This window comes from Nannobrachium achirus (genome assembly GCF_963921795.1).
Source record: "Nannobrachium achirus genome assembly, chromosome: 19".
In the NCBI taxonomy this organism is placed as follows: domain Eukaryota; kingdom Metazoa; phylum Chordata; class Actinopteri; order Myctophiformes; family Myctophidae; genus Nannobrachium; species Nannobrachium achirus.
This window is the reverse complement of record NC_137826.1, coordinates 18618684-18644559: the sequence shown is the minus strand read 5'-3', so window position 1 is coordinate 18644559 and position 25876 is coordinate 18618684. Positions and strand designations below refer to the sequence as shown.

Sequence of the window (25876 nt, the reverse complement as noted above, 5' to 3'; positions counted from 1 at the left end):
TCATATATGGGCATAAAAGGGACAAGGACAGACAGATGGGTACAACAGGTTAAATGGCTATTGCATAACCGGGTGGGGTATGCATTCCCAACAAGCATCGTTCCTGAATAGCCCGGTCTATCTATCAAATCACGAAACCTACGCGAGCGCGCGCGTGCGTGTGTGTGTGCGCGTGTGTGTGTTTGGCTGTCGGGCAGATTACCTCAAACTGGTTCAAGGGGTACTGCATAGCCTGGATGGGGCATCCATTCCCAACTGGCATCTTTCCCGATTTACATTATAAACTGACTTGCATGGTCCCTGAGTAAGGGTCTAGTATTTTTTATTTCCCTGTCTGTTTGTGTAGTACTCGAGGTTAAACAAATTATCATTGCAGTGCACACCAGCATTGGATACAGCAAGAGTATCATACTGCATGTGAAGCAACTGAACTGATGCCAGCAGTACTTGAATGCAGTGAATGAAGCCATCTCACCGTCTCATTACAGACAGAGATTACAAGGTTAACAGAGTCCAAATAAAGTTACACAGTCATCTGTCTTTCTGGAAATGTTTTCCACTGCTGAGTGGTTTGCTAGATCCCATTGCTCTTTATCAGCAATAGGTTGAGAGCAAAGCCTTTTCATTTATTTTAAAAGACAAGGCATTACAAACAAAAACTAGGCTAAACATACCGGGATTACTGTATACCGGTATGTATGATAAAAAGTGATCGTTTCCCCCTGAACTTGTATTGGCGCTAATTTTATACAGTAGATGTTGTGGCGGCCAGCAACATTGGATATTTGATACATATAGCTACGTATAAATCCAACTGGATAAAGTTAATGTGACAGGAGTCAGGACTCACTGCTCTGGAACAGTGGTACAGCTGTCACTACAGCAGTGCACCTAAGCACATAAAGAAAAGCAGTGCACATCCCATATCGAATGAAACACTTTTTATTCAGTCTGAGAACAGTAATTGTAAAAAAGGACAAACGTGCAACACTTCTAGAGTCTCATATGAGTTTGTACATATCAAATATTTTCATATTATCTATATCATGGGTTCAATTATGGGTTATTTTCGGTTAATAAAACATGAACTAATAGAGATTAGTTTTTCATTTAAAAGGCTAACTGTTTATTATTAGACATTAAGTGCATTTTAAACATTGAATTAATTAACTAAAATATTGATTGATTGATTGATTGATTGATTGATAGATTGATAGATTGATTGATAGATTGATAGATTGATTCATTGATTCATTGATTGATATGTATTGCAGTAGGAAGTGAAACTCACAGTGAGGACATCAACAATCCCTGCAGTCACCATCTTCCTAGACGACACCATGGCCGTCCTGGGGTCGATGGTGAACCTCTCCTCCTCGTTGCCGTCGACGATGCTGTAGGTGATGTTTCCATTGGCCCCCAGGTCACGGTCATACGCGAACACGCGGTAGACGGGGTCGCCACGCTTGGCGTTGCGGTCTCGCTCGGGTAGGCTGACACGGTAGGTGGTCTCGGGGAAGATGGGGGGGTTGTCGTTCTCGTCATCTATGTGAACTATGATCCAGACAGTGGACTGCCGCGTGGTTATGGGTCCATCGATCACCGTCACCTGCGAATACAAACGCATGTGTGCACGTAAATGCACACGTACACACACACACACACACACACACGCACACGCATGCCCACACATACACACACAGTATGTAAGCATGTGTAGCGAAGAGGCAGAAAAACAACTTCCCAAACTTTTTTGGCTCAGGGCACCCCTATAAATACTTTTTTTTATCCGAGGCACCCCTACATTATTATATTCCTAATTTTCACTCCCAGCACCTTATATTTATAGCATATTTTAGCGATTATGTTGCGAGGAAAACAAGATCATTGACATTTTGCTTAGAACTGAGTGAAAATAACTTTGTACATCAAGAAATATATTTTTAAATGTCCAAATAAATGTCAAATATTATCAAATTATCTCGCGGCACCCCTGGACTGCCGTCGCGGCACCCCAGGGTGCCCCGTCACCCACTTTGAAAACCCCTGGTGTAAAGTAACTAAGTACATGAACTGTACTGTAGGTATTTTTACTTTCTTCTAGTATTTACAAATTTCAATACTTTTACTTCTACATCACAACATCTCAGAGGGTATGCACGTGACATCATCATCATACCCGGAAGTTATGCAGGAAGTCGGAACGCCTACTAAGTGGTAAAAAACTACTTTCTGGCCTTGACAGCCCATACATTCAAACAGAAAGGTTCTATCAGATTGCATTAAACGACATTAAACAATGTTAAACTCACTTTGCCGCTCACTTTGCCACTCGATTTGCTACTCGATTTGCCATTCACTTTACGCATGCGCATATCCTCTATGAAAAAACACACTAATCACTTCAGCCCTAGCCCCTATCTATATACAGTACTGTATATTTCGGCCATTTGAAATTAGCTGATTTACAATGCAGATCACAATGCGTCGCAGGCCACATGGCCCTCTTCTAGCGCCACCATGAGGCTGATTCTTGCAAAACACATTTTTGGACACTGCTCCTACAGATTTTGCCCTAAAATCACGCAAAGCGGTACACAGTATGTCTAGAGTCCTGTCATCAACATGGATCTGTCCCATTTAGCGCCACCATCAAGCTGATTTTTTACGACACATTTTTGGACACTGCTTCTACAGATTTTGCCCTAAAATCACACAAAGCAGTGTATACATGTGACCTGATGGTCGCTTATCTCCCGATTAGGGAGTCTTACTGGTAACAGAGTATTTCTATATTGCAGTACTGATACTTTTACTTGAGTAAAACATTTGAGTACTTTTTCCACGACAGAAAACAGGCAGGTTTACTTATAAACAGAAAGCACAAGCAGTGGTAGTTTAACAACCAACATGGCATCATTAATAATAATGAACCCTTTGGCTTGCATGCCCAAAGCAATATAGTCAAAGGTAAATTGAGGACAAGTCTAACAACTTAATGTTACTGTCAGCAGCTGCTATAGATACTGGAACAGATCTGTTAAAATTGCAATTTGGTAAACATCTGCAGCCAAGCCTGGAAGATAATTTTCTCTCTCTCTCTGTGGTCTCGCTCGTATTACTTGACTACCAAATCGGCCTGTCACTATTATTACATAATCGCCTAATACCAATTATTTGAGATAATCAGGATTATTTTTACATTATTGTCAGAATGAATCGTTGCCGTTAATCTGCATGAATTCATCTGTTGAAAAATGTTCAAAGATTATCAAAAACAATGGAAAGCAGATCTACAAGCTCACAACAACCATGATCTGTAATTACAATGTTCCAAAACACATTTAAATCCTTTTGACATTTATCAGGAGGTAAAATGTCATGATCGTGACAGCCCGCATTCAAACATCACAGCAACACAGTGTTAAGAGCCTATACTTGTGCTCAAAACAGAAGGAACTGCATCTCAGGTGCATTTAAACCCCTGACCTCAATTCACCAAAGAGAGAGAAACACACAAACCCACACATGTGTGGCTGCTGAGCTCACCCAGGATTCTCTTTGTACTATTGATCCGATGGAGGCAGAGTGGCACTGGCTTGATCGTGGATCAATCACATCAGAGCAGGGTGAATAGACAGCACCACAGCTGGCGGCTTTACTGCTCACCAGACTATGCAGAGACAGGCTTCACAGACTGGCGGACAGGGGCACTGGGCACCGCACTGCGTGTGCTCATGTGCACGTGTGTGTGTGTGTGTGTGCGCGTGTGTGTGTGCGCGCGTGTGTGTGTGTGTGTGTGTGTGTGTGTGTGTGTGTGTGTGTGTGTGTGTGTGTGTGTGTGTGTGTGTGTGTGTGTGTGTGTGTGTGTGTGTGTGTGTGTGCGTGTGTGCGTGTGTCCGTGCATGTATTGACACCACTGTTCAGATCTCATCCATCTTAGACTAACTGTTAATTCACTTAACTTGTTGGCTCCTGGGTGAGAAGTGAGGACACTGCGACAACATTTGGGGATTTGAATATTTACAAATGCCTGTTTTGGAACGGCTTAGTGTTAAGACATTTTCATTGGTCCCTTCTGTATATCTGGCTTTACTCAAGCTCCTTCCGCTACTTCTACTAAAGTACCTCTATGGGTACATTTTGAGTTAAACTAAAACTGTGATTTCTTTTTTGTATGCAATATTTGTATAATGCACTATGATAAGCCTCGCACCTTTTTGTTGTCTTGACTTTATGCACTCTGAACAAGGAGCAGTAGTTTCAAGTGCAAGACGAGTCAATTGGTAATACAAATGCAAGCACACAGCTGGAATATTGAGAAGATAACTCGAACCCAGTGAGCTATATTATTCTCTATCACAGAAGGTCATAGGGCTCCTAACTGCAACAGAATTCAATATCTAGCGAAAGGGAGTACTGGGGGAAGTTAAAAGTTTCCCCCCCTCGCCTCAAAAAAGTCACGAATCTCTTATTATTATCCGGGTTCATCTGCATGCAGAGCAGAAGGTGCAAACAAAATGGTAATCACAGAGCTATCTGTGTGCCCAGTGCCTGTGTCTGTGCTTATCAAACACGGCGCACACCAACTCTTCTCATCCCTGCCTCCCGTCCTGAGTGGGGGAGATAACTGATGATAAATTATTACATTTAAGAAAATCCCCCTAAACCTTTCCGGGCTCCCTTCAAAACCCTGCAAGCCCAAAACTATGGCCATTCATCATGATTTGTAGCGCCTTGAGGGCATGACAGGGATGTCCTCTGCATTCTTTGTGTTCACTCTGGGCTGTGACAGGTGGCGAGACCAGATAAATAATAATAACAACAGCGTGAAATGTGTAAACAGACGCAAAATACTATTTTTTTCCTCCCTTCTTTTTTTACCTCTAAAAAGTGCTCCGCCTGCTGTTCTCTGTCCAGTTTTCTCGCTGTCGTTGTGATCAGCCCTGTGAAGAAAGCAGCATACAATATTAAAGACAAAATATAGCTGCAAGCAGCGATAAAGTGGCCAAGGCATAAAAAGCAGGAAAGCAAAAAGGCATCAAGGGAAAGCAACGAAGACATCAAAGAAAAACTAGAAGCAGTGTTCTTCCGAACAGGACTCCGGCAGGTCAGGTAGGTTTTTTTGGCCTAGTGGTGACTCTATAATAGGCCAAAGTGAAAAGGGTGCCACGCGTTCTTGGGCCTTTCACGGCAATCGTACGCTGCATGCGGGATTTGAAGCATTTTGTTCCAAAAATGGGTTTTGCAAAAATTGACCCGCTGGTGGCGCTATAACAGGCCAATGTGAGAAGGGTGGCATCTGTTCCTTGGCCTAGTGGGAATGTGTGTGCAAAATTTCACACACATAGCAGGCTACATTCATGATTTGAGACATTTTGTTCAAAAAGGAGCAATCCTGCAAACCTTGGAATTCAATGTTAGCCAATTAGATAGAATATGATATCTGACAAATCTGTCATGATTACATCACTGTAGAGACTACTGTGTACTGATTTGTGTGATTTTCGGATAAAATCTGAAGGAGTAATATCGAAGAATGTGTTTTACATACTGTAAGTCGGCCTTCTGGTGGCGCTATAAATGGCAGATGTGAAAAATGCAGGGCACAGGTTTTTCCTTGGCCTCTGGGAAGTGTGCATACAAAGTTTTACACTAATCGGTGGTTATAGGTAAAAGCACAAATTGGCCTCTACACAACATGTATGCAAAAGACTGTAGGCCTATATGCAACAGACATAAAAAAAACTGTGATACTATGCACAGTTTGATGATGTACATAGTAAGCCTTGCTGAGCTATGAAGACCATATGAATCAGCCAGGCTATGAATCTCATAGGGCGGGAGCCTATCTCCTGTTTCTGTAGCGTAAGGCAGCTTGATGTACAAGTACATCATGACGCTAGTATGTCGCAGGGAGTTACCCCCAATCCAACCCTTGATGCTGAGTTTCAAGCAGGGAGGCAATGGGTCCCATTTTTTAGAATCTTTGGTATGACGCGACCCGGGTTTGAACCCGGATCTCCTAGTCTCAGGGCAGACACTCAAACCACTAGGCCACTGGAGCTGGTACATGATATCATTGCAATCCTTGAAAATCACAACATAGGTGTAGACATGACAGTTTGTATTATAATGCTTGTTTCAGGATTTATGATGCAAAATACATTATTTAGTAATGGCGGATATTAAAATACGCATCAAGGGGGGTTGGGGGACATTTTTAGGAAGGCTCCATATCAGACATTGTTCAAGGAACCAAACTGTAAAGTCTACTAAATGTCATGGTATTATGCTTATATAAACCCCAAGCGGGATTCGATCCAACGACCTTCTGCATGAAAGGCATATGCCCTGACCACTACACTAGGCAGCCACAGGATCTGTTAACCATGTTTGTTTAAAAAAAAAGTTCTATGTAGTTTGAGTGCCTTGATTTTATTGATTTATTTTTTATATTTTGGAGGCTTGGGGTGAAATCAATCTGAGTAAATGTAATCTGAGTATTTCTGACATTTTCGAGTGATCATATTTTCTTTTACTCAAAACAGAAAAAAACAGCCGGTAGAGAAGGGCTCATTTTACTCAAAACAGAAAAAAACAGCCGGTAGAGAAGGGCTCATTTTAAACATGAACGTGATCTGGAGCTAGATCAGACGTGTCAACATTAAAGAGTTTGACATATGCACATGCCATGGGCATCCAGGATGTTAACATCAACTCAACCCGACGTGGGGTTTGAACTGCCAACCATCTGTATACCAGGCACAGGCACTGACCACTACACTACGGCAGTCACACATTATGGACCCGTCATTTAAAAAAAAAAGAAAAGAAAAAAGAAAAAGTTTCATGTAAATCTACATTAGTTGTGGGGCTCATTTTAAACATGAACGTGATCTGGAGTTAGATCAGACGTGTCAACATTAAAGAGTTTGACATATGCACATACCATGGCATCCAGGATATTAACATCAACTCAACCCGATGTGGGGTTTGAACTGATAACCATCCGTATACCAGGCACAGGCACTGACCACTACACTACAGCAGCCACACATGATGGACTTGTCATTTTTAAAAAAAAGAAAAGAAAAAAGAAAAAGTTTCATGTAATGTACTTGACGCCTTCTTTCAAAATTATATAGTGCCCCCCTTTGGCCAATTGGGGTAAGATTGGTTTCAGCGATGTTTGGACTAACCCTCTACAGTAGTTCATCATGAAAATTTTACTTTGCATGTATGTTTTAGAGGCAGAAGAATAATTTGCATACAACTTGCAATATTTATTGAATTATTAAAAATGCATGTTTCAATTTTTTAAAAATCCGATCTGACAGATCTTTAGATATTGGTCCAAAGTTCATGTAAAAAAAGTTCCGTGCACGTGACGCGAAAGTTCCGGAATAAAAGCGGGTTTAAGTGTTTTACAAACTGCTCAAAATTGCGGAAAATCTAAGGACGGAGCTTACTTAACAAAGACACGGATGGCTTCCGCTTGAGTCAAGGCACGCGTGTAACCAAGTTGCATGTCTTTAAACGAAACGAGGCATGACTTATGCCCCTTTAAAGTTTGAGTTTTCAAACGCTTCGTATAGCGCCCCCCTTTGGCCAATTGGAGTAAGATTGCTTTCAGTGATATTTAGACTAACCCTCTACATATTTGCCAAATGCCATGAACGTGTCACTTTGCATGTATGATTTAGAGGCAGAAGAATAATTTGCATATAACTGCAACATTGAGTGAATTATTAAAACATAATGTTTCGCTTTAAAAGAAATCCGGCCGCTGTGCGATGACCGTGTTGGTCCAAAGTTCATGTAAAAAAAGTTTCGCGCACGTTACGCGAAAATCCCAGGAGGAGATAGATTTTGACTGTTTTTCATATAATTCAAAATTGTGGGAGAGGTAAAGGTCAGAGGTCAAAAGTCAGAGCGTAAAAGTTGTTCGGCATGAAGAGACGCATACGTGTATACAGGTTTCATTGCTGTACCTGAAACAGGGCATGAGCTACACCAGTTCAAAGTTTGCACTTTTGAAGGCTTCCTACAGCGCCACCCTTTGGCCGATTGTTGCGAGCTTCGCGTTTTAGCCGTTTGGCATAGTCCTCTGCCATACTGCCATGAACGTGTCACTTTGCATGTATGATTTAGAGGCAGAAGAATAATTTGCATGAAACTGCATTATACGGTTAATTATTAAAAAATAATGTTTCGCTTTAAAGAAAATCCGGCCGCTGTGCGATGACCGTGTTGGTCCAAAGTTCATGTAAAAAAAGTTTCGCGCACGTTACGCGAAAATCCCAGGAGGAGATAGATTTTGACTGTTTTTCATATAATTCAAAATTGTGGGAGAAGTAAAGGTCAGAGGTCAAAAGTCAGAGCGTAAAAGTTGTTCGGCATGAGGAGACGCATAAGTGTATACAGGTTTCATTGCTGTACCTGAAACAGGGCATGAGCTACACCAGTTCAAAGTTTGCACTTTCGAAGGCTTCCTACAGCGCCACCCTTTGGCCGATTGTTGCGAGCTTCGCGTTTTAGCTGTTTGGCATAGTCCTCTGCCATACTGCCGAGTTTCGTAAAAAGCGACTGCACGGTCTAGCCGCTAGAGAAAAAGTGGCGGAATAATAATAATAATAGTGCAGAAGTCCAATATCAATAAGTGGCCTTCCGCACTTCGTGCCTTGGCCACTAATAATAAAGGCTGGTCACTACCATTCTCATGCCCTGCTAGCAGCAGGACTCTTAAGGATGGTGTTGTTAGTCAGTCTGTCCATCAGCCTGCCCTCCCTCCCACCGGTGAGCAATTAGCCTATTATGGTGCTGATGCACTGGAGCTGACGCAGAAGCATTATGTAACAAAAGCCTGAAAAAGCACAAGGCCGGCACATTACTCTTAATGGTTAATTTGAGCCAAGGGACTCAATCATAGGCAATTTGACTCGTTTCGTGATCTTGCATGTGGGGTGACTAAATATACAAACACATTTTTACACACTGAGGTTTGTACAGATTAGTGCTTAATGATACGCAGGACCATTTGTGCTGACTTTTGCTCACTTTTGCGCACCTATTAATCAATCTCACGACACTTTGAAGACTGCCTGCCTTGTTCTATGGCCCTCTTGATTGAGGGAATTCTGCAAAATTGCTAAATTTCATTTGAACCAAACTATCGTACAAACGTTCGTACAAAAAGCATCACTACAAAAGAAGTGGGGAGCAGCAATGTCCACACATTCAATGTCATTCACAATACAAATACATTGGACATAAAAAAGACGGATCATGTTTGCATGCTTGGGATTGTAACAGCTGAAATCAATAATATATCAGTATTCCTGCGGGCCGCATCAAGTGAAGGTAGGGGCCACATGTAGCCCCCGGGCTGCTAGTTTCCCATGTATGGCATAGGACATGACATATGTACAAAGTTTTGCTCATTTTCATGCATGGGTAGGCACATTTTATGATTAGATAGAAGAAGAAGAAAGCATAAGAATAAGAAAGGCCAATACAAGAGGGCCCTAATTCAAGCTCTTTTAAATTGATGTAGTCTATTCCCACACGGCACACATGCCCTTCCAGGGAATGAACTCTATGCTTGAAATCATATCCACTTACATTTAGCAGTCGTTAAAATGGGCCCTGAGGAGTAGTGGAGAAGTGGAGTGACGTTATCGAAAATCTAAAATCCAGTCTGGTGTCTGGGAGAAATTTGGGGTAATTATAGATAATGAAAACATCCATGTTAAAGGCTCCACTGCATGCAAAAGCTGTCTTAACATTTTAGTTCATGAATACCCTGACAATCAGCCCCAATTTTCATTTAGTTTCACTCCATTATTCTAATATACTTTTATTAGTCTGAAGGCCCTCTCAGTGCAGCCGTTTTCTGAGAGTGGGCGTGGTTAAAGTAGGACTTTTTGGCGATTGGGTCATACTGGATTATCCCCATCCCCATTGGGCCGGTTTGATATTCAACCGAGAAAACAGCCGTCGACAGTGTCACCAGACCCCAAGCATGGCTAGCCATTCAGGGGCTGGAGCCAGGCTACTTCATGATAGCTGCAAGAGTGGGACTAAAGTGTAATAACACTCCTTCCAACGTCCAAACCTTTCTTTGGTAAGGGTGGTAAGAACTACAAATTGACGTCATTCTGAACTTTGGATGGCCGGTCTCAGAACCTTTCCTCGGAGCCTGTGCACCTCTAGATGTATTCACTCTCCAATCTATAGTTCAGAAAGCCTGTCCAAACCCTGATATTGGAAGGAGTATTTATGTATTGCGTGCTTTATATATGGTAATGAAGCATATCGATAGACACTGTAATATCACAAATCCTAATGGTGCTTACAAACATTGTCTCACAAGGACCACAGAGCTAATACTGTATGTGCAGAAGAGAGGATAAGGTTGCACCGCAAGCAAGAGACACATATCCTGTGCTGGATTTGTTATAAGGAATGTAGGATGTATGACTCGGTGGATGACATTCTTGTTTTACACAGCAACCTAAAGCACCATTCGTGATCATTAATGCCCCCATTGTCGGAAAAGGGTAGGCAATTGCCCTAACTCTATCCACACCCTTAAAGAGATTGACTGCCTCACTGTAACCCGTAGAAAATTACCTGTGTCCCATTCACTCTCTAATCCAATTGTGCCTGCCTGTGTATATTTATAATTTGTTTAGTGTGTGTGTGTGTGTGTGTGTGTGTGTGTGTGTGTGTGTGTGTGTGTATGTGTATGTGTATGTGTGTGTGTGTGTGTGTGTGTGTGTGTGTGTGTGTGTGTGTGTGTGTGTGTGTGTGTGTGTGTGCGTGCATAGGTTTGTGTTTGCACATACTGTAGTTATTTTGTGGATAAGGCTATGAAAGGCCAAACAGGACACTGAAATATTGCATGCAAAGGAGTAGCCTAATTTGATCTGATAAGAATTTAGTTGTTATGACACAGGGCTCTATTTTGATTGTCTTAAGTACCAGCTCTTATGCCTTAACTTAAAGGCCTGTCCATACTGTCTCCAACCACCAAACTTTTCATCAGTAATTTGGGATAATGCTTTTGACATCATTTTGTAGTTCAACCAGACCTTTCAGACGAAGATTTTGTTGGTCGGAGACAGTATGGACAGGCCTTTAAGTTAAGGCATAAGAGCTGGTACTTAAGACAATCAAAATAGAGCCCTGACAGTGAGGAGTTCACTAGTAGGGCGTAACACATGCGGAGGAACATTCAACCTGTAGGAGTCACTAGTGCAGCAACAGAGATCGCCAAGCCGGAGACACCTTGGAGGATTCTAACCCTGATCTCCATGGAGGTGGACAGGAACTGTATCCCCTTGCCACCCAGATGCCCATGTTAATGTTTGACTTAAGGTTTAACCAGACTCAGAGTGACTTGTATTGTGGTAAAGCACAAGCAGGTTTTTTTCAGGTGTTCAGGGTAGATTGGAAAGTTTGCATCAATCTAACTTGTACTGTTATCAATCTGCTGTAGTTCAACTCAAAGTGTTTTGAACGTTTGTTTGATTGCTTTTGGGTTACCTGTGAGCCAATATATATATTTTTTTGTATAACTGATATAGTAGACAGATTTTATTTCATGCAGTTCAGCAATTTATTTGAAGTGGTTGGGTCGCATGCAGTTTTAACTTTAAGGGATATTTCACTTTAAAAAAAAACAGGCTTTTGATTTTGATTTGCTTGATTCATTATTTAGATATTTGATATTCATTTTATCAGACACGCCCCCTTCCTATAAAAATCCTTATATAACTTAAATAACTTTTTTTTTAAACTTTGTTAATTTGATTTTCAATTGAAGCATTTAAGGCAATAAAAGTGGTACAATAATATGAGTAGTAGCTTCTTTTGTAGATACATCAAATATACAGTAGTGATACAAGGATTGTATTTTCACCCAAAACAATAAGGAAGAGGATAAAGAAAATAGATTGTTACAGACAAGTGAACACAAACAGACAATACAACCAAAAAAGCGACAATAACATATACATCAGTCAAACAACATATGACCATATCTATGATATACACATATAATCTGCATAGCAGGACAGCACACCCGTCCCAGCAAACCCATCATATCCAAGCACCAACGGATCTCATGCATCCTCATATATCCTTAATCAGAGATGGATTCAGATTCAACCATGATAGATTCATCAAAAACACCCCTCTTTTTTTCTGGTGTCACCTGACGCCCTCCTAATACGTGAGCTGGCCGTGTTTTTAAATGAAAAAAGTTAGCAGAAAGAAACGCAGCCAGCTCACGTATTAGGAGGGCGTCAGGAGTCACGAGAAAAAAAGGACAGGTGTTTTAAGCACTGCATTTGAGAATGATGTACAGTATTGTAGGCTATTCCTGTCTGGCCATGTGCCCCTCCCAGTACACAGAGGATTCTGTGTATTAGCCTAATAGCCTTATTAAACAAATAATACATACTGTTGTTGTGTCTCTTTGTACTATAGATCCCCTGGAGACAGAGTCACTGGCCTGACCACGGTTCAATCGGATCAGATCTGGGTGAACACCACCACAGCTGCAACTCGACTGCACACCAGACTATTAAGCAGACACAGGTTTCACAGACTGGCCAACAGAAGCAGTGGGCTGTGTCAATCTGCACTGTGTGTGTGTGTGTGTGTGTGTGTGTGTGTGTGTGTGTGTGTGTGTGTGTGTGTGTGTGTGTGTGTGTGTGTGTGTGTGTGTGTGCGCGTGTGCGTGTGCGTGTGCGCGTGCGCGTGCGTGCGTGCGTGCGTACGTGCGTGCGTGTGTTTGAGAGAGAGAGAGAAAGAGAGTAAGTGAGTGAGTTGTTTGTCCATGACTGTGTCCTTCTGCATGCGGCACGCATACGTACACACACTAATACAGACTATACAGTATTAGTTGTTAGTTGAGAATTATTGCCTGCAGTCCTGGCAGACACTCTGTGACATTTGGCACACATGGACCTGTATAGCTGTGGGTCACTGTTAACCCGGTAGTCTAGGACACACTGTCAGGCAGGCTGTCAATACCAGCTTTGATCTAAACCAGACCATGATGCTTGACTAGTGTGAGAAATGCCAAAAGCCTGCATTGGAGATCACAGACTCACAGATCTCTCTCTCTCTCTCTCTCTCTCTCTCTCTCTCTCTCTCTCTCTCTCTCTCTCTCTCTCGCTCTCTCTCTCTCTCTGATCTGCTCCCTGTTCACTAAACCCTGTTCACTCAATCCCTCCCCTAACCCTAAACATAACCAATAACCTCAATCCTTTCCTAATTAACCTTCAACATTATTTTCTTAACCATTGAGATTAGAAACATTTAGCCACACGGTTGGTATGTCTGGTTCTATTGACCAGAGCCTACAACAGAACATAAAACACTTCAATAAGGTTTGAGATACATGCAGGCACCAAAAACACTAGAGCTTTGACCATACTCACAACACTGCTGTCAGTTTTTGGCAGGGGCAATTATCAACGGCATTTTCCATCATCTTCAGCTTGCATGGTGGCTTTCGTTTTGCATTTTTTCGTGATGCTATTATCTTTCGTGATGCTATTATAACATGATGTTTCTGTGAAATGCCACTGGCTAACCGCTACGGTGAATAAATGGGTACATGGCATTGTCAAAGTTAACACAGGGAGGCTAACCCATTGAGAAGAGACAGACAGATCTACAGTATGGCCCAGACAGTTTCATGGCCCAGAAGGTTTCATGACCCAGACCGGAATTAAAGGGATATTTCACTTTCAAAAAAACTTTTGGTAATGTTATCGTTTAACCAGGCTTTTATAAACACCCTGAACAGTTTTTAATTTGCTTCATTCGGTATTTAGATATTTGATGTAAATGTTATCAGGAGGCTTGATCCAGAGCCGCTCCACATACTCACCCATTGTAACTTCAGACTCCATTTTAACCATGATAGAGTTTTTCTGGTGACTCATACTACCCTGCTAATACGTGAGCAGGCCATGTTTTTTCGATAACTTTTTTTATTTATTTTTAATAATTCTTTGGGAAAATGGAAAAAATGTAATACAAACATTAATTATTAAAAATAAATGAAAAAAAATTATCGAAAGAACACGGCCTGCTCACATATTTGGAGGGTATTATGAGTCACCAGAAAAAATAATGGGTGTTTTTGATGAATCTAGCATGGTTAAAATGGAGTTTGAAGTTACAATGGGTGTGTACTGTGTATGTGGAGAGGACCTGGGCCTGGAGGGCCTGATAACATTTACATCAAATATCTAAATATTGAATGAAGCAAATTAAAATCTGTTCAGGGTGTTCATAAAAGCCTGATAAGATGATAAAATGACCAAAAGTTTTTTTGAAAGTGGAATATCCCTTTAACCATTATTTAAACATTACCCTAGACATAACCCTGTCTATAAAGGTTGACTGAGTTATGTAAATGGTACATTGAGACGGTTTCATGAATTAAAATATAAATCCAATAATCTAATCATGTAAAACAAGGTAGATGCACCAACAGTGAGGCTTTGAGGCCCGCGAGGTACACCCAGTGTGCCCGTACTGTGCAGCCGCTGGCCTCGCACATCGACAAATGTGATGTCTGAGTTGCCTGGGTTTTCAAAATGCATACTCACCAGACCCTGATAATTTCACAACGTCAGCAGGATTGTGGAACTGTCTGGGCCATAGATTTGCCTGTATTCTAGGCCTGCAAACACCCCTTCTCAATTAGCCCTGTATTATTGACACTGATTTAACCAAAACTGTGTCAATGATCAGTGACTACAACTCTAGGATATTAGACCTTTTTGCAAAGCTACTGTACAAAGAAGGAAAGGGCACATATAGAAGGCAAACTGAAGCCAAAGGATTGATGTAATGTACTTTAGTCAAAGGGAGCCAAGTGTACAAGTGTATGAACCAGTAAGACTCCCTAATCAGGAGATAAGCGACCGTTGGTCGCTTATCTCCACAAATAGGCCAAAAGTTTGTTTTACCAATTATCAAGACATACGGCAGTTGACAGTTTGCCATGGTTACTCATTGAAGTTGAATCTCCATATATGGAGATAACCTACGCATCACACTAAGTCTGACCTCACCAGCCCATATTTGGGCATGAGCAACTTATGTCTCCATATATGGAGATATGATGACATCACACAGTCCTCAGCCGATGATGTTGTCATACAATACACAAACGAGCCCTACAGTATAAAGGGGCAATTCTTGCCAGGAAAGAAGCATTTCTTCGACTCAGACCTTATCGCCAGGGTTGGCTTATAGCAGCTGTCGGTAGGACCATATATGGATTCTGTTAGTGTGGATCTCCTAACAGGGCATCATCTGGGATACAATCCCTTTTATGCCCATATATGGAGATCCCTAACAGAATCCCTTTCATGCCCATATATGGAGATCCCTAACAGAATCCCTTTTATGCCCATATATGGAGATCCCTAACAGCATCCCTTTTATGCCCATATATGGAGATCACTAACAGCTAACAGAATCCCTTTTATGCCCATATATGGAGATCCCTAACAGAATCCCTTTTATGCCCATATATGGAGATCCCTAACAGAATCCCTTTTATGCCCATATATGGAGATCCCTAACAGAATCCCTTTTATGCCCATATATGGAGATCCCTAACAGAATCCCTTTTATGCCCATATATGGAGATCCCTAACAGAATCCCTTTTATGCCCATATATGGAGATCCCTAACAGAATCCCTTGTATGCCCATATATGGAGATCCCTAACAGAATCCCTTTTATGCCCATATATGGAGATCACTAACAGCTAACAGAATCCCTTTTATGCCCATATATGGAGATCCCTAACAGAATCCCTTTTATGCCCATATATGGAGATCCCTAACAGAATCCCTTTTATGCCCAAATATGGAGATCCCTAACAGAATCCCTTGTATGCCCATATATGGAGATCCCTAACAGAATCCCTTTTATGCCCATAATGGAGATCCCTAACAGAATCCCTTTTATGCCCATATATTATGGAGAAATCCCTGCTCTGAGTATCTGACATCAGTGTGATGTCACCTGTTTATGCCCATATATGGAGATCCCTGCTCTGCATATCTGGTTGCTATGGTAAACAGTTGTTGCTAGGGTAAAAAAACATGGTTGCTATGGTAAACAGTTGGTTGCTAGGGTAAACAGTTGGTTGCTAGGGTAAAACCATGGTTGCTAAGGTGGTTGCTAACGTACACTAACAGACCAGCAACAACAGACTGTTGCCACAGCAACGTACACAAAGGTTTGTGTACACATGTGGTGTGATGTCATACTGATGCGGAGATATGAGCAGGGCAAAGGTGTGACGTGTGACGTGTGACCGACGGACGGACGGACGGACGGACGGACGGACGGACGGCCGGTGGAGGTTTTCATAGTAAACTGCTCCCTGACGGTCGCAATAAACACTACATTTGAATGATTGTGAGTGACCTATCATACGCTGTTTCCTGATCTCTTGTTTTTCGATGTGCTGCAGTTTATAATCTTATTGAGGTATCTAAAGTACTCTAAGTTTATGACTGGGCAGTATGGGTTGTCAGTGCGAGTCAGTTAGCAACAGCCAGTCAACACCTGACTTGGAATTACATCATTTCGAGTTAATTGTGCATGTAATATATAATAAATAAGCCTTACAGAGCCATGAGGCCCATAGGGCAGGAGCCTGTCTCTTTAGCATGACGGAGCTTGATGTACAAGTACACCCCGTGGACGCTAGTATGTCACTAGGACCGCAATCCAACCCTTGATGCTGAGTGCTAAGCAGGGAGGCACTGAGTCTTCGGTATGACCTGGTTGGGGATCGAACCTCGACCTCCCAGTCTCAGGGCGGACACTCTAACCACAAGGCCACTGAGCTGGTAAAAATTGTGGATGTGGTTACTGTGAAAGGGTCTTACATGGTATCCTACCATGTAAGATTTTTACGCTATTAGATAGTTAATACTGATTATTTTACTGTGTAATATACAGTATACTGTATAAAAAAGCACAAACATGTACAGACATATAATCTGTGTAACATTGATCTCTGCTCATTCGATATTTCAAGCGGTGCAAATCTGTATGTAGTACAATTAAACTGAACAAGCGTCTGTGGCACGAGCGATTGTTTCAGTGCAGCGAAGCGTCGCGTCTCGGTGAGACGGGATTATTGCAGCTGCTTAAAATGTCTGTGCAGCCACCAGCAAATAGCTAGACTGCAGTTAAATACACACGCACAGACATACACATGCACACACGCATGCGAGCGTGCACACAGACAGAGTGTGTGACCTTGAGCCAGCTACGCAGGCTAACTTCAATTAAACAAATTAGGAGCAAATGTGGAGCAGCGGTCACAGGCTTTAGGAGAGAACTAGGGGGCTTGTTCAGCACAAACTCCCCTACTAACCACTCTGACAACAACAGTCAATAATCCACACCACATCTACTGGACAATACTTCCCTTTACTGACCCACTTAACCACTACTGAAGCACTTAACCACTAAATGGCCCATCTAAAGCTCATGATAATGTTTCACAGCATGAGGCGGTGTGAGCTTGTGTGTGTGCTACCTATATCTCTGTATAAAAATCTAAATTGTTGATTTTCTTTCACCTAGAATAACGTGCCCAAAATTGGGTGCGTGCGTGTGCGTACAGTATGTGTGTGTATCTCTCTGTGTGTGTGAGTCACTGTGACATCACAGGTGATATCACAGGTGACATAAAAGTCCATATATGGGTATTCCCAAGACTACTACTACTACTGTACTACTACTAGGACTACTAGCACTTAACTACCAGTTAAGTTGGGCTTAATATTGATGACATCAGGGGTCTCCATTTATGGGCATAAAAGGGACAAGGAGGAATTAATTTGCAACATCATTGTGATGTCATAATAACAACAACAACAACAACAACAACAACAAAAACAACAACAACACAACCTCTAAAAAATGTTTTAAACAATTTTAAAGTTTAACTTTAACTTTAGCATGCAAGACAACTTACCCTTCAAATTCATTCTAACCCTTCTACAGTATAGTTCTGCAATCTGTACCCTACACGATGTGTGAATCAATAATTGACCTTTGCTCTGACAAGCACTGTTCAGCACCATGGACATCATAAGGGTCAGAGAGCAGAAGAGAGCAATATTGTTATTTTATTCACAGTGTGGAGTTTACAGAACCCCTTTTTTTCTCTCTCTTTCAATTCATCAGCGAGGCAAGGCCTGTTCCATACCTGTTTCAGTAGAAACAAATCAAACATTGCGAGGTCCGTCTGCCTTGACAAGTGACTTAATCGATTTGACTAATTCCATATCCAAAGGCCTTACAATGCATCACTATCACACAAAGTGGCAAGATCCCCAATTAAAGTCAAACTGCAACACATACGGAGAGAATCAAACATTAATAAGCGATACCGCAGTAATACAATCAGAGCCTACTAATAGACTACATTAACCACTTAAACCCCAGGATCCTTATTGCGAGGAAAGCCTTTCCTGAGAATAGAATGTTGCCACATGCGATGCATAGAATGTGAGCTGAGCTTATCAATCACCGATTCAGCAAAAGCTTTCCGCACAATAACAGAAAACAGAAAAGACACAAGTCTAGTATAGAGCTCCGAGGGACTTAAGTGGTAATAACAACCATAGCACACATGCAGCTTACATCTCAACTTTATGTATGAAACCTACTGTCTTACTCAAAGATCATCTTGAATCATTCATCCAACCACAGGCAATCAACCCATCGATAACAACACGGTTTGAAACTGACAAATTCATTCAGTTCCCCTTGCCATTAGCAAGAGATTATTTAATATATCATCATTCATGGTGGTAATTATAACTCATAGAGGGAAAACCTGCCAAGCAAAGTGAAAGTAAGATAATGCACACACTTCCACGGAGAGGCAGCCGCAGAGGGTTGGGTGTGCAGCTACAGCTAGAACAGAGGAAATGTCCAGCAGAAAGAGTAACCATCCACCAGTCAGACATGCCTCAGGTGTTTTGATTTATTTATTTATTTGTAAACTTTACCATTACTTAGGAGCAAACCATACAACTTTTCCTTGTTGTCCTTACTTTCCCTTCCTTCTTTTTGGAGCTGTGTGGAACACAAGCTACCCTATACGTGGCCGTGTGTGTAGGTATGTTTGTGTGTGTGTGTGTGTGGGTGGGTGGGTCTGTATGTAGCCTCAAGAATGTGGTGTAGTACCTTTTATGGCCACACATGTTACAGTAAGGGAGGGGCGCTGTTTTCAACTGCAATACACACACACACACACACACACACACACACACACAGCTCCACTTCGAACAGAGGTTCGATTTTTTTTTTACACACAACTTTTATTTTTGCAAGATTCATATCGATCAACCTCGCAAAATAATATTCTGCTCGTGACAAGACTGCAAACGTTTAGCAATGTACGAAAGTGTGAGGTCATCGGGTCAACGACCCGTCCTGAAGCTCACAACACCTAATTGTTTTCGAAAATGGAATACATGAAAACCCTGAAAGAGCATGAGGACGTGGTTAGCAGAACAGTACACAGTAAAATGATTAAAGAGTGTTCAAATGTAACCAAATGCCCCCGTAAGGGCTCTCAGAGTTAAATGAACACTCAGGATTTGACGGTGCAGTAAGGCTGGAGGACATAAATATCCATGAAGACCAGCAACCGCTGCAGACAATGGAAACTAATTATTCACTTGTGGACTGAAAGGCCATTTTTCACAGTGTGAAGATGGTCATCAATCTTTGTGGACGGGAGCTCTCTGGAATCGACTTAATAAGGAACAGATAACAATACTGTAGGTTTTTGGCTCACTTATATATACATCCTTTTCATTGTTTGACAGAGACAGACGGCCGGGCAGGGCTCAGGTGGCTCGAAAATGCTCCCATTTGACACACACACACACGCACGCACGCACGCACGCACGCACGCACGCACGCACACACACACTGACACACACACACACACACACACACACACACATACACACATCACTCTTGCAAACTCTCTCTCTCTAACACGCACGCATGAACAGGCCTGACTGCAGTGCACACATAAATCTGTCATATGTGGGGGCATATCACCTTTATCTACTCATTATTGTAGAGCTGTCATTGCTGTCCGCACACTGCTGCAATCAATTATATACACTCTGTCACACACACACACACACACACACACACACACACACACACACACACACACACACACACACACACACACACTCTCTCTCTCACACACAGAATATCTCTTTTTAACTCACACACACGACATGTGCACCAATACGTTTACAGTCTGCTGTCTAAACAGTGCACACAGGTTAAAAAAGCTGAGGTTCTGTGTGTGTGTGTGTGTGTGTGTGTGTGTGTGTGTGTGTGTGTGTGTGTGTGTGTGTGTGTGTGTGTGTGTGTGTGTGTGTGACTTTTCATCTGTATTTTGAATGTGTCCGTGCAGGTCTGATTAAATCAATATGCTCCTATTCACGCTGGTTCAGCCCAGCCTGTGATTTACTCACTGTCAATAGAACAGTACAGCAACAAGTATGGTTCAAAATGTGCAGAAACGGCCAAAGCATTTATGTTTGGACACCAATTAAATTCATGGTTGACGTGATTAATTGAAGAAATCTTCTCGTACAGAACACATTTTGTGATGCCCTCTCAGCGCACTCACAGATACTCTAGTGTTGGTGAGTTATAGCTTTCAGTCTCTACAGATTGTAATCAGAAAGTACTTCTGGGAATCGAATGATGCCTGGTTCAATTGCAGTGCAGGGCACGTGTAGAAGTGTCCTTGAGCAACTGTCAGAGTGTGTGTGTGTGTGTGTGTGTGTGTGTGTGTGTGTGTGTGTGTGTGTGTGTGTGTGTGTGTGTGTGTGTGTGTGTGTGTGTGTGTGTGTGTGTGTGTGTGTGTGTGTGTGTGTGTGTGTGTGTGAATGGGTGAATGTAATGCTCACAGCAAAGTGCTTTGGAGAAAGGCCCTATAGAAATGAACCATTTACAGATTCTAATAGACTGGCTATATGCTCAGTGGCTCAACGTTGTCCTAACATGTCCCTCTTGTCCTAAAATGTCCCTCTTGTGCAGTGTGGCTGTTAAAAGCCCATAGAATGCACCGTTTGTCCACCAAAAACTCTCACAATGCATGGAAAGCATTTGCTGTATGGAGCACATAATGAAACCATTCATCAGAGTCAAATAAACAATCAGAGAAAATGGTTTAGTTGATCTCATTGCTTATTAGGCAGTGTGTCCCACACTGCTGAAGCCTACTCCATAGTACAACGACGTCGCTTGCGAAAATCGAACAGATGTACAAGCTGTTCGTTTTGGCAAGCTACACCCTGGTGCAAGAGAGTTTAAATTAAGCTTAATGTTGCTGACGGAGAGGATTTACTATTTCATAAGTAATGAGTTCAAGAATCACTTCAGGTCGCCTGTCTGCTGTCTGTCTGTCTGTCTGTCTGTCTGTCTCTGTCCGTCTCACCTGTTCTGGGGTTGATGGAGAAGAAGTTCTGTGGGTTTCCAGCAGTGATGCGGTAGCTGAGGCGGCTTGGCGTGGCGGTGAGGTCAGGATCCTGTGCTTGGATACGGATGACGGACACGTCTTTCGGGGAGTTCTCCATGACGACCGGGTGGTAGATAGGGTCAGAGGTCAGGGGAGCATTGTCGTTGACGTCCTCCACCTATAGAGGACGAAGAGAAAGAGAGAGAGAAATGTTATGTCTCCCCGGTACCCAAACAAGTGAAATTGGCTTCATCTGCAAGCTCACAACACTTTACGATGCGATGCATTGTGAGCTTGTAGATCTGCTATTTTCACAATTTCTCAGTCTTTTTTTTTTTCTCTTTTTACTTTAGATACTGCGTGCATTGGTTGACAAGTGGTACTGCCTGAAGGAGTAAACAGGTGTATTCTATTGACTCAGTGGTTAACATTTCAGTCTAGACCCAGGTTCAAAGTCCTGGACATGAAAGTGCAAGCAGCTTTAATGTCAACAAATGAAAGGTCTAAACCTTTTCTTTTTAGATACTTTTAGATACCAGTTTAGATACTTTAAGTTGGTAAGATGGTTTAGAATTAACAGAAGAAAATGGGGAAAAATGCAATTTTTATAAAACTTCCCAGCCTGGACCAGAAGTGCATTTGTAGTATTTGAGCTGACAAATAAAGTGATTCGACACCCACATACAGTACGCCCCCATACTGAGTGGGTACATTGCTGAACAGAACTTTATGCGGGGAAAACTGCCTGAGGAAATAAAATGAGTCAGCTTTGCATGTTGTGTTGACACTTTAAAAACTTTCGAGAACCAAAAACCGCTAGAGCTTTACTTTATAACTCTTCATTAAATTGTGTTTTCTGTTGTTGTTTTGTTTGTTTTTGTTTTTGAATATACTGGACATCATTGCTAATTTATTTGATTGGAGTTGAACATTGTTTGCGAGGTGTCTGCCGGGGGGGCTTTATTATAACATGCCATGGCTGATTGCTTGTGTTTTATTGGTTTCATTTTACAGAAATCTGAGTCATTAAGAAAAGTGCTATTCAAACCCAGCTGTTATTATTGTTGCGAAGTGCAACCAGATGGCAGGGAGGAATGAAGTGTTTCCCCATCCATTAGAATAAAAGTACTGTATATTTCCTTTCAGCTAAAGGAAAAACTAGAGAATTCCTCTGTGAATAAAAATAACATAGTGCAGGGGTCTTCAACGTTTTCAGGCCAAGGACCCCTTACCTGGGAGAGAGATGAAGCAGGGACCCCCACAACTTTTTCCATAGATTCCATAGTTTCATTCCATAGTCCATAGATTCCATAGTTTCATTTGACAGCACAATCATCAGTGTATTTTGGATTCATGTCAATTTGTCTTATCAGATATGTAACCACTTGAACTGTCAATACTTACAGTAATAAACTTGACCTTTCACTCTGTACTTAGTGTGCTCTTTTTCCCCTCTACACCAAACCTCTTTGCCGAAAATAGCCGATCTACAATCTCACAATGCCTCGCGCTGCAAGGCGTTGTGAGCTTGTAGATCTGCTATTTTTGGGTAAAGTTCTCAGAATATGGACGTTAGGGTTCAAGTGGTTTATATAAAAAAGGAGAAAAAAGGTTTCTATCACACAAAGATTTGGAGGACACCTGTAGTAACTCTGAGGACCCCCTAGGGGTCCCGGACCCCCAGTTGAAGACCCCTGCATTAGAATAAAAGTACTGTGCATTTCCAGGAAACAGAGAATTCTTCTGTGAATAAAAATAACCTAGTGAGAGCATGGTCTACTTCTCTACTTGTTTTGAAATAACCATACATTTTGGGCCAGTTTAGATGAAACATTTGTCAGTTTCATGCACATCCCCCCACATTGGTCTGTTCATCCATTTTCAACCTTTTCTTCATATAATTCATCCTCACTAATGTTCATTATGAGATGGTACCATTTACGTCTACTCTGCATCTCAGAGGTCGGGTATGGACAGTTCAGAAACCTGCATACCAGTGGCATCATCAATAGGCAGGTTTGGTAATTTATTTTTTATATATACACATATATATATTTTATTTTCTACATTTTTATTTTAGAACAAGCAGGTCATCTTGGGCAAAATGAATGAAATACATTTCAGATGTTTTGAACACTATAGTCGGTCCAAAAGAGAGGAATCCCATAATCAGTCATTTACTGCACAAAGTTCTCCGTCCGTTTCTCCACGGTGGCAAAGTCCATGGCAGTTTGCCAACAGATATCCCACAGATTCACTCATAATAGGTTTGGTCATTTCAAACAGGATTTAAAAGTTTTTATTTTATTTTATGCAAGGACAGTCATGGATTCAATTTCAATGTATTATCTTTCCATTATGATAAAGGATGCCATTTCTATGGGGATATCCCCTTCGATGAAGTAATTGATAGGCAGGTTTCTGAATTGTCCATAGATGACCTCAGAGACAGCAAGTAGACATAATTGGTGCCTCATCTTATAATGAGCATTTGTGAGGACAAATTATATCAAGGTTGTAAATGGGTGAAATCCAACGTTAAGTGGTTAATGTATCACTGCAACGAGTACATAACCGTGACTAAGCTTTGCTGTGTCAATTACTCATAGGCAGAGTATGTGCATGGTTAAATTAGCCCATTTAACCATTCTTCACACTTTCGTTTTAAGATAAACTAAACGTTTTGAATCGCGCTTCAAAACACATTAAAGTATAAGCATGGCATTACCACATGACCACTTTTTGTCCTTGCTTTTTTTCCACTTCCTTAGGAGTCTACCACAAGGATTCAACTGTGACTAAGCTTTGTTGTCAATTACTGGGAGGCAGTACGGAGTATATGTGCATGCTTAGATGAGCACAAGGTACATGGGACCTGAGGTGTCCTCGCTTCAAAATTACACGGAAATGGCAGGGCTGCGTTAGTTCAAGGAGAGTTGGCTTTTTTTCTCTCTCTCTTTTTGTCTTTTCAATTGGTTGTGGTGTTTTTACTGTGTTGTTTTATGGTTCTTTTCTTATTATTTTGTATTATACAGCAGCACGTTGGTTGTTTTTAAATGTGCCTCTAATAAATACATTTCAATAGTATTGGATTGGAGTATGATGCACATACTGTACCTGAATGAAGACTTCAATGGAAGCTGAGAGTGGGATAACTCCTCTGTCTGTGGCATAAACTGTTAGCCAATATGAGTCTTTGGTCTCACAGTCCAGGATGCCTGCAGTGTAAATCACTCCTGTGGGTGGCATGTCAGAAAGAGTTACTTTTCAGGCAATGTAAAAAAGAATCTGTGATCCAATGGATCCAATGTAGTTATTATTTAGTCTCACATTCTTATTGATACTTTTGATTGGTTACATTCTTTATAAAACCCACCAATTTGGGGAAATAGCCGATCCACAAGCCCACAACATGTCTCACTTTGACAAGTTGTGAGCTTTGTAGATCAGCTATTTTTGCTAGTGACACTGTTGTACAACGGAGTAGGCCCTACTCCGTTGTAGGCCTACAACAGTGTCACTAGCAAAAATAGCTGATCTACAGGGGTGTTCATTTACAAACAAACACTCAAAAGAAAGTTGAAATATGGAGATACAAGGTTTCTGCCTGACAGTGATGATATTGTAGTAGTGTGAATCGTCACTGTCGGGCAGAAACCTTGTATCTCCAAGTTTCACATTTGTATGTTTTTTTCAGTTAAAGTAAAGCCCTGCTTCATCATACAAGGCTGTTGCGCAAGACTAGGGATAATAGCAGATCTACAAGCACACAATGCCTCGCGGTTGCGAGGCGTTGTGTGCTTGTTGATCGTCTATTTTCACTATTTTAAATCATTTTTAAAATGATAAATACAAAACGAACGGTTTTGGACAAGGTTTCCACCCGACAGCGACGATATATTATGGCGTATGTATATTGTGTGCATGTTAACAGGGGAAAGTGCCCTAACAGAAAGCATCAGCTTTATGGGCTGGGACACATTGAAGTACTCCAAAGGGAAAAGAAGAAATGCAGTATAAACTTTTTGTTCTGACTCCAGTGACATTCACAGGCATTAGCGGCTGCCTACACTCCAATCACCGTCAGCCTCTCTAAAGATAATCACAGCTGACCAAACCCCACCTGCTGCTAGTCGCTGAGTGCAAACCAGAGACACTCTGACTGAAGTGCACTGCACAGGACCCAGACAGGCACTACATGCAGCAAGCACTCACACACATACACAAGAATTCTAGACAGAAAGACGAACACACATTCACATATATTATTATTACGTATTCTATGTGAACATACACATTATT

General features: G+C 41.6%; 1 protein-coding gene across 1 annotated transcript in view; it reads right to left on the bottom strand.

Moving 5' to 3' along the window:
- Window positions 1-25876, bottom strand: part of fat3b (FAT atypical cadherin 3b) — a gene marked incomplete at both ends in the record, with an annotated part of 155642 nt that overhangs the window by 118405 nt on the left and 11361 nt on the right. The window contains 4 exons of the mRNA XM_080749287.1: window positions 1292-1609; window positions 4885-4946; window positions 21554-21752; window positions 24692-24810. Coding sequence (XP_080605413.1) covers window positions 1292-1609; window positions 4885-4946; window positions 21554-21752; window positions 24692-24810 — 698 coding nt within the window. The remainder of the gene's footprint in view (window positions 1-1291; window positions 1610-4884; window positions 4947-21553; window positions 21753-24691; window positions 24811-25876) is intronic.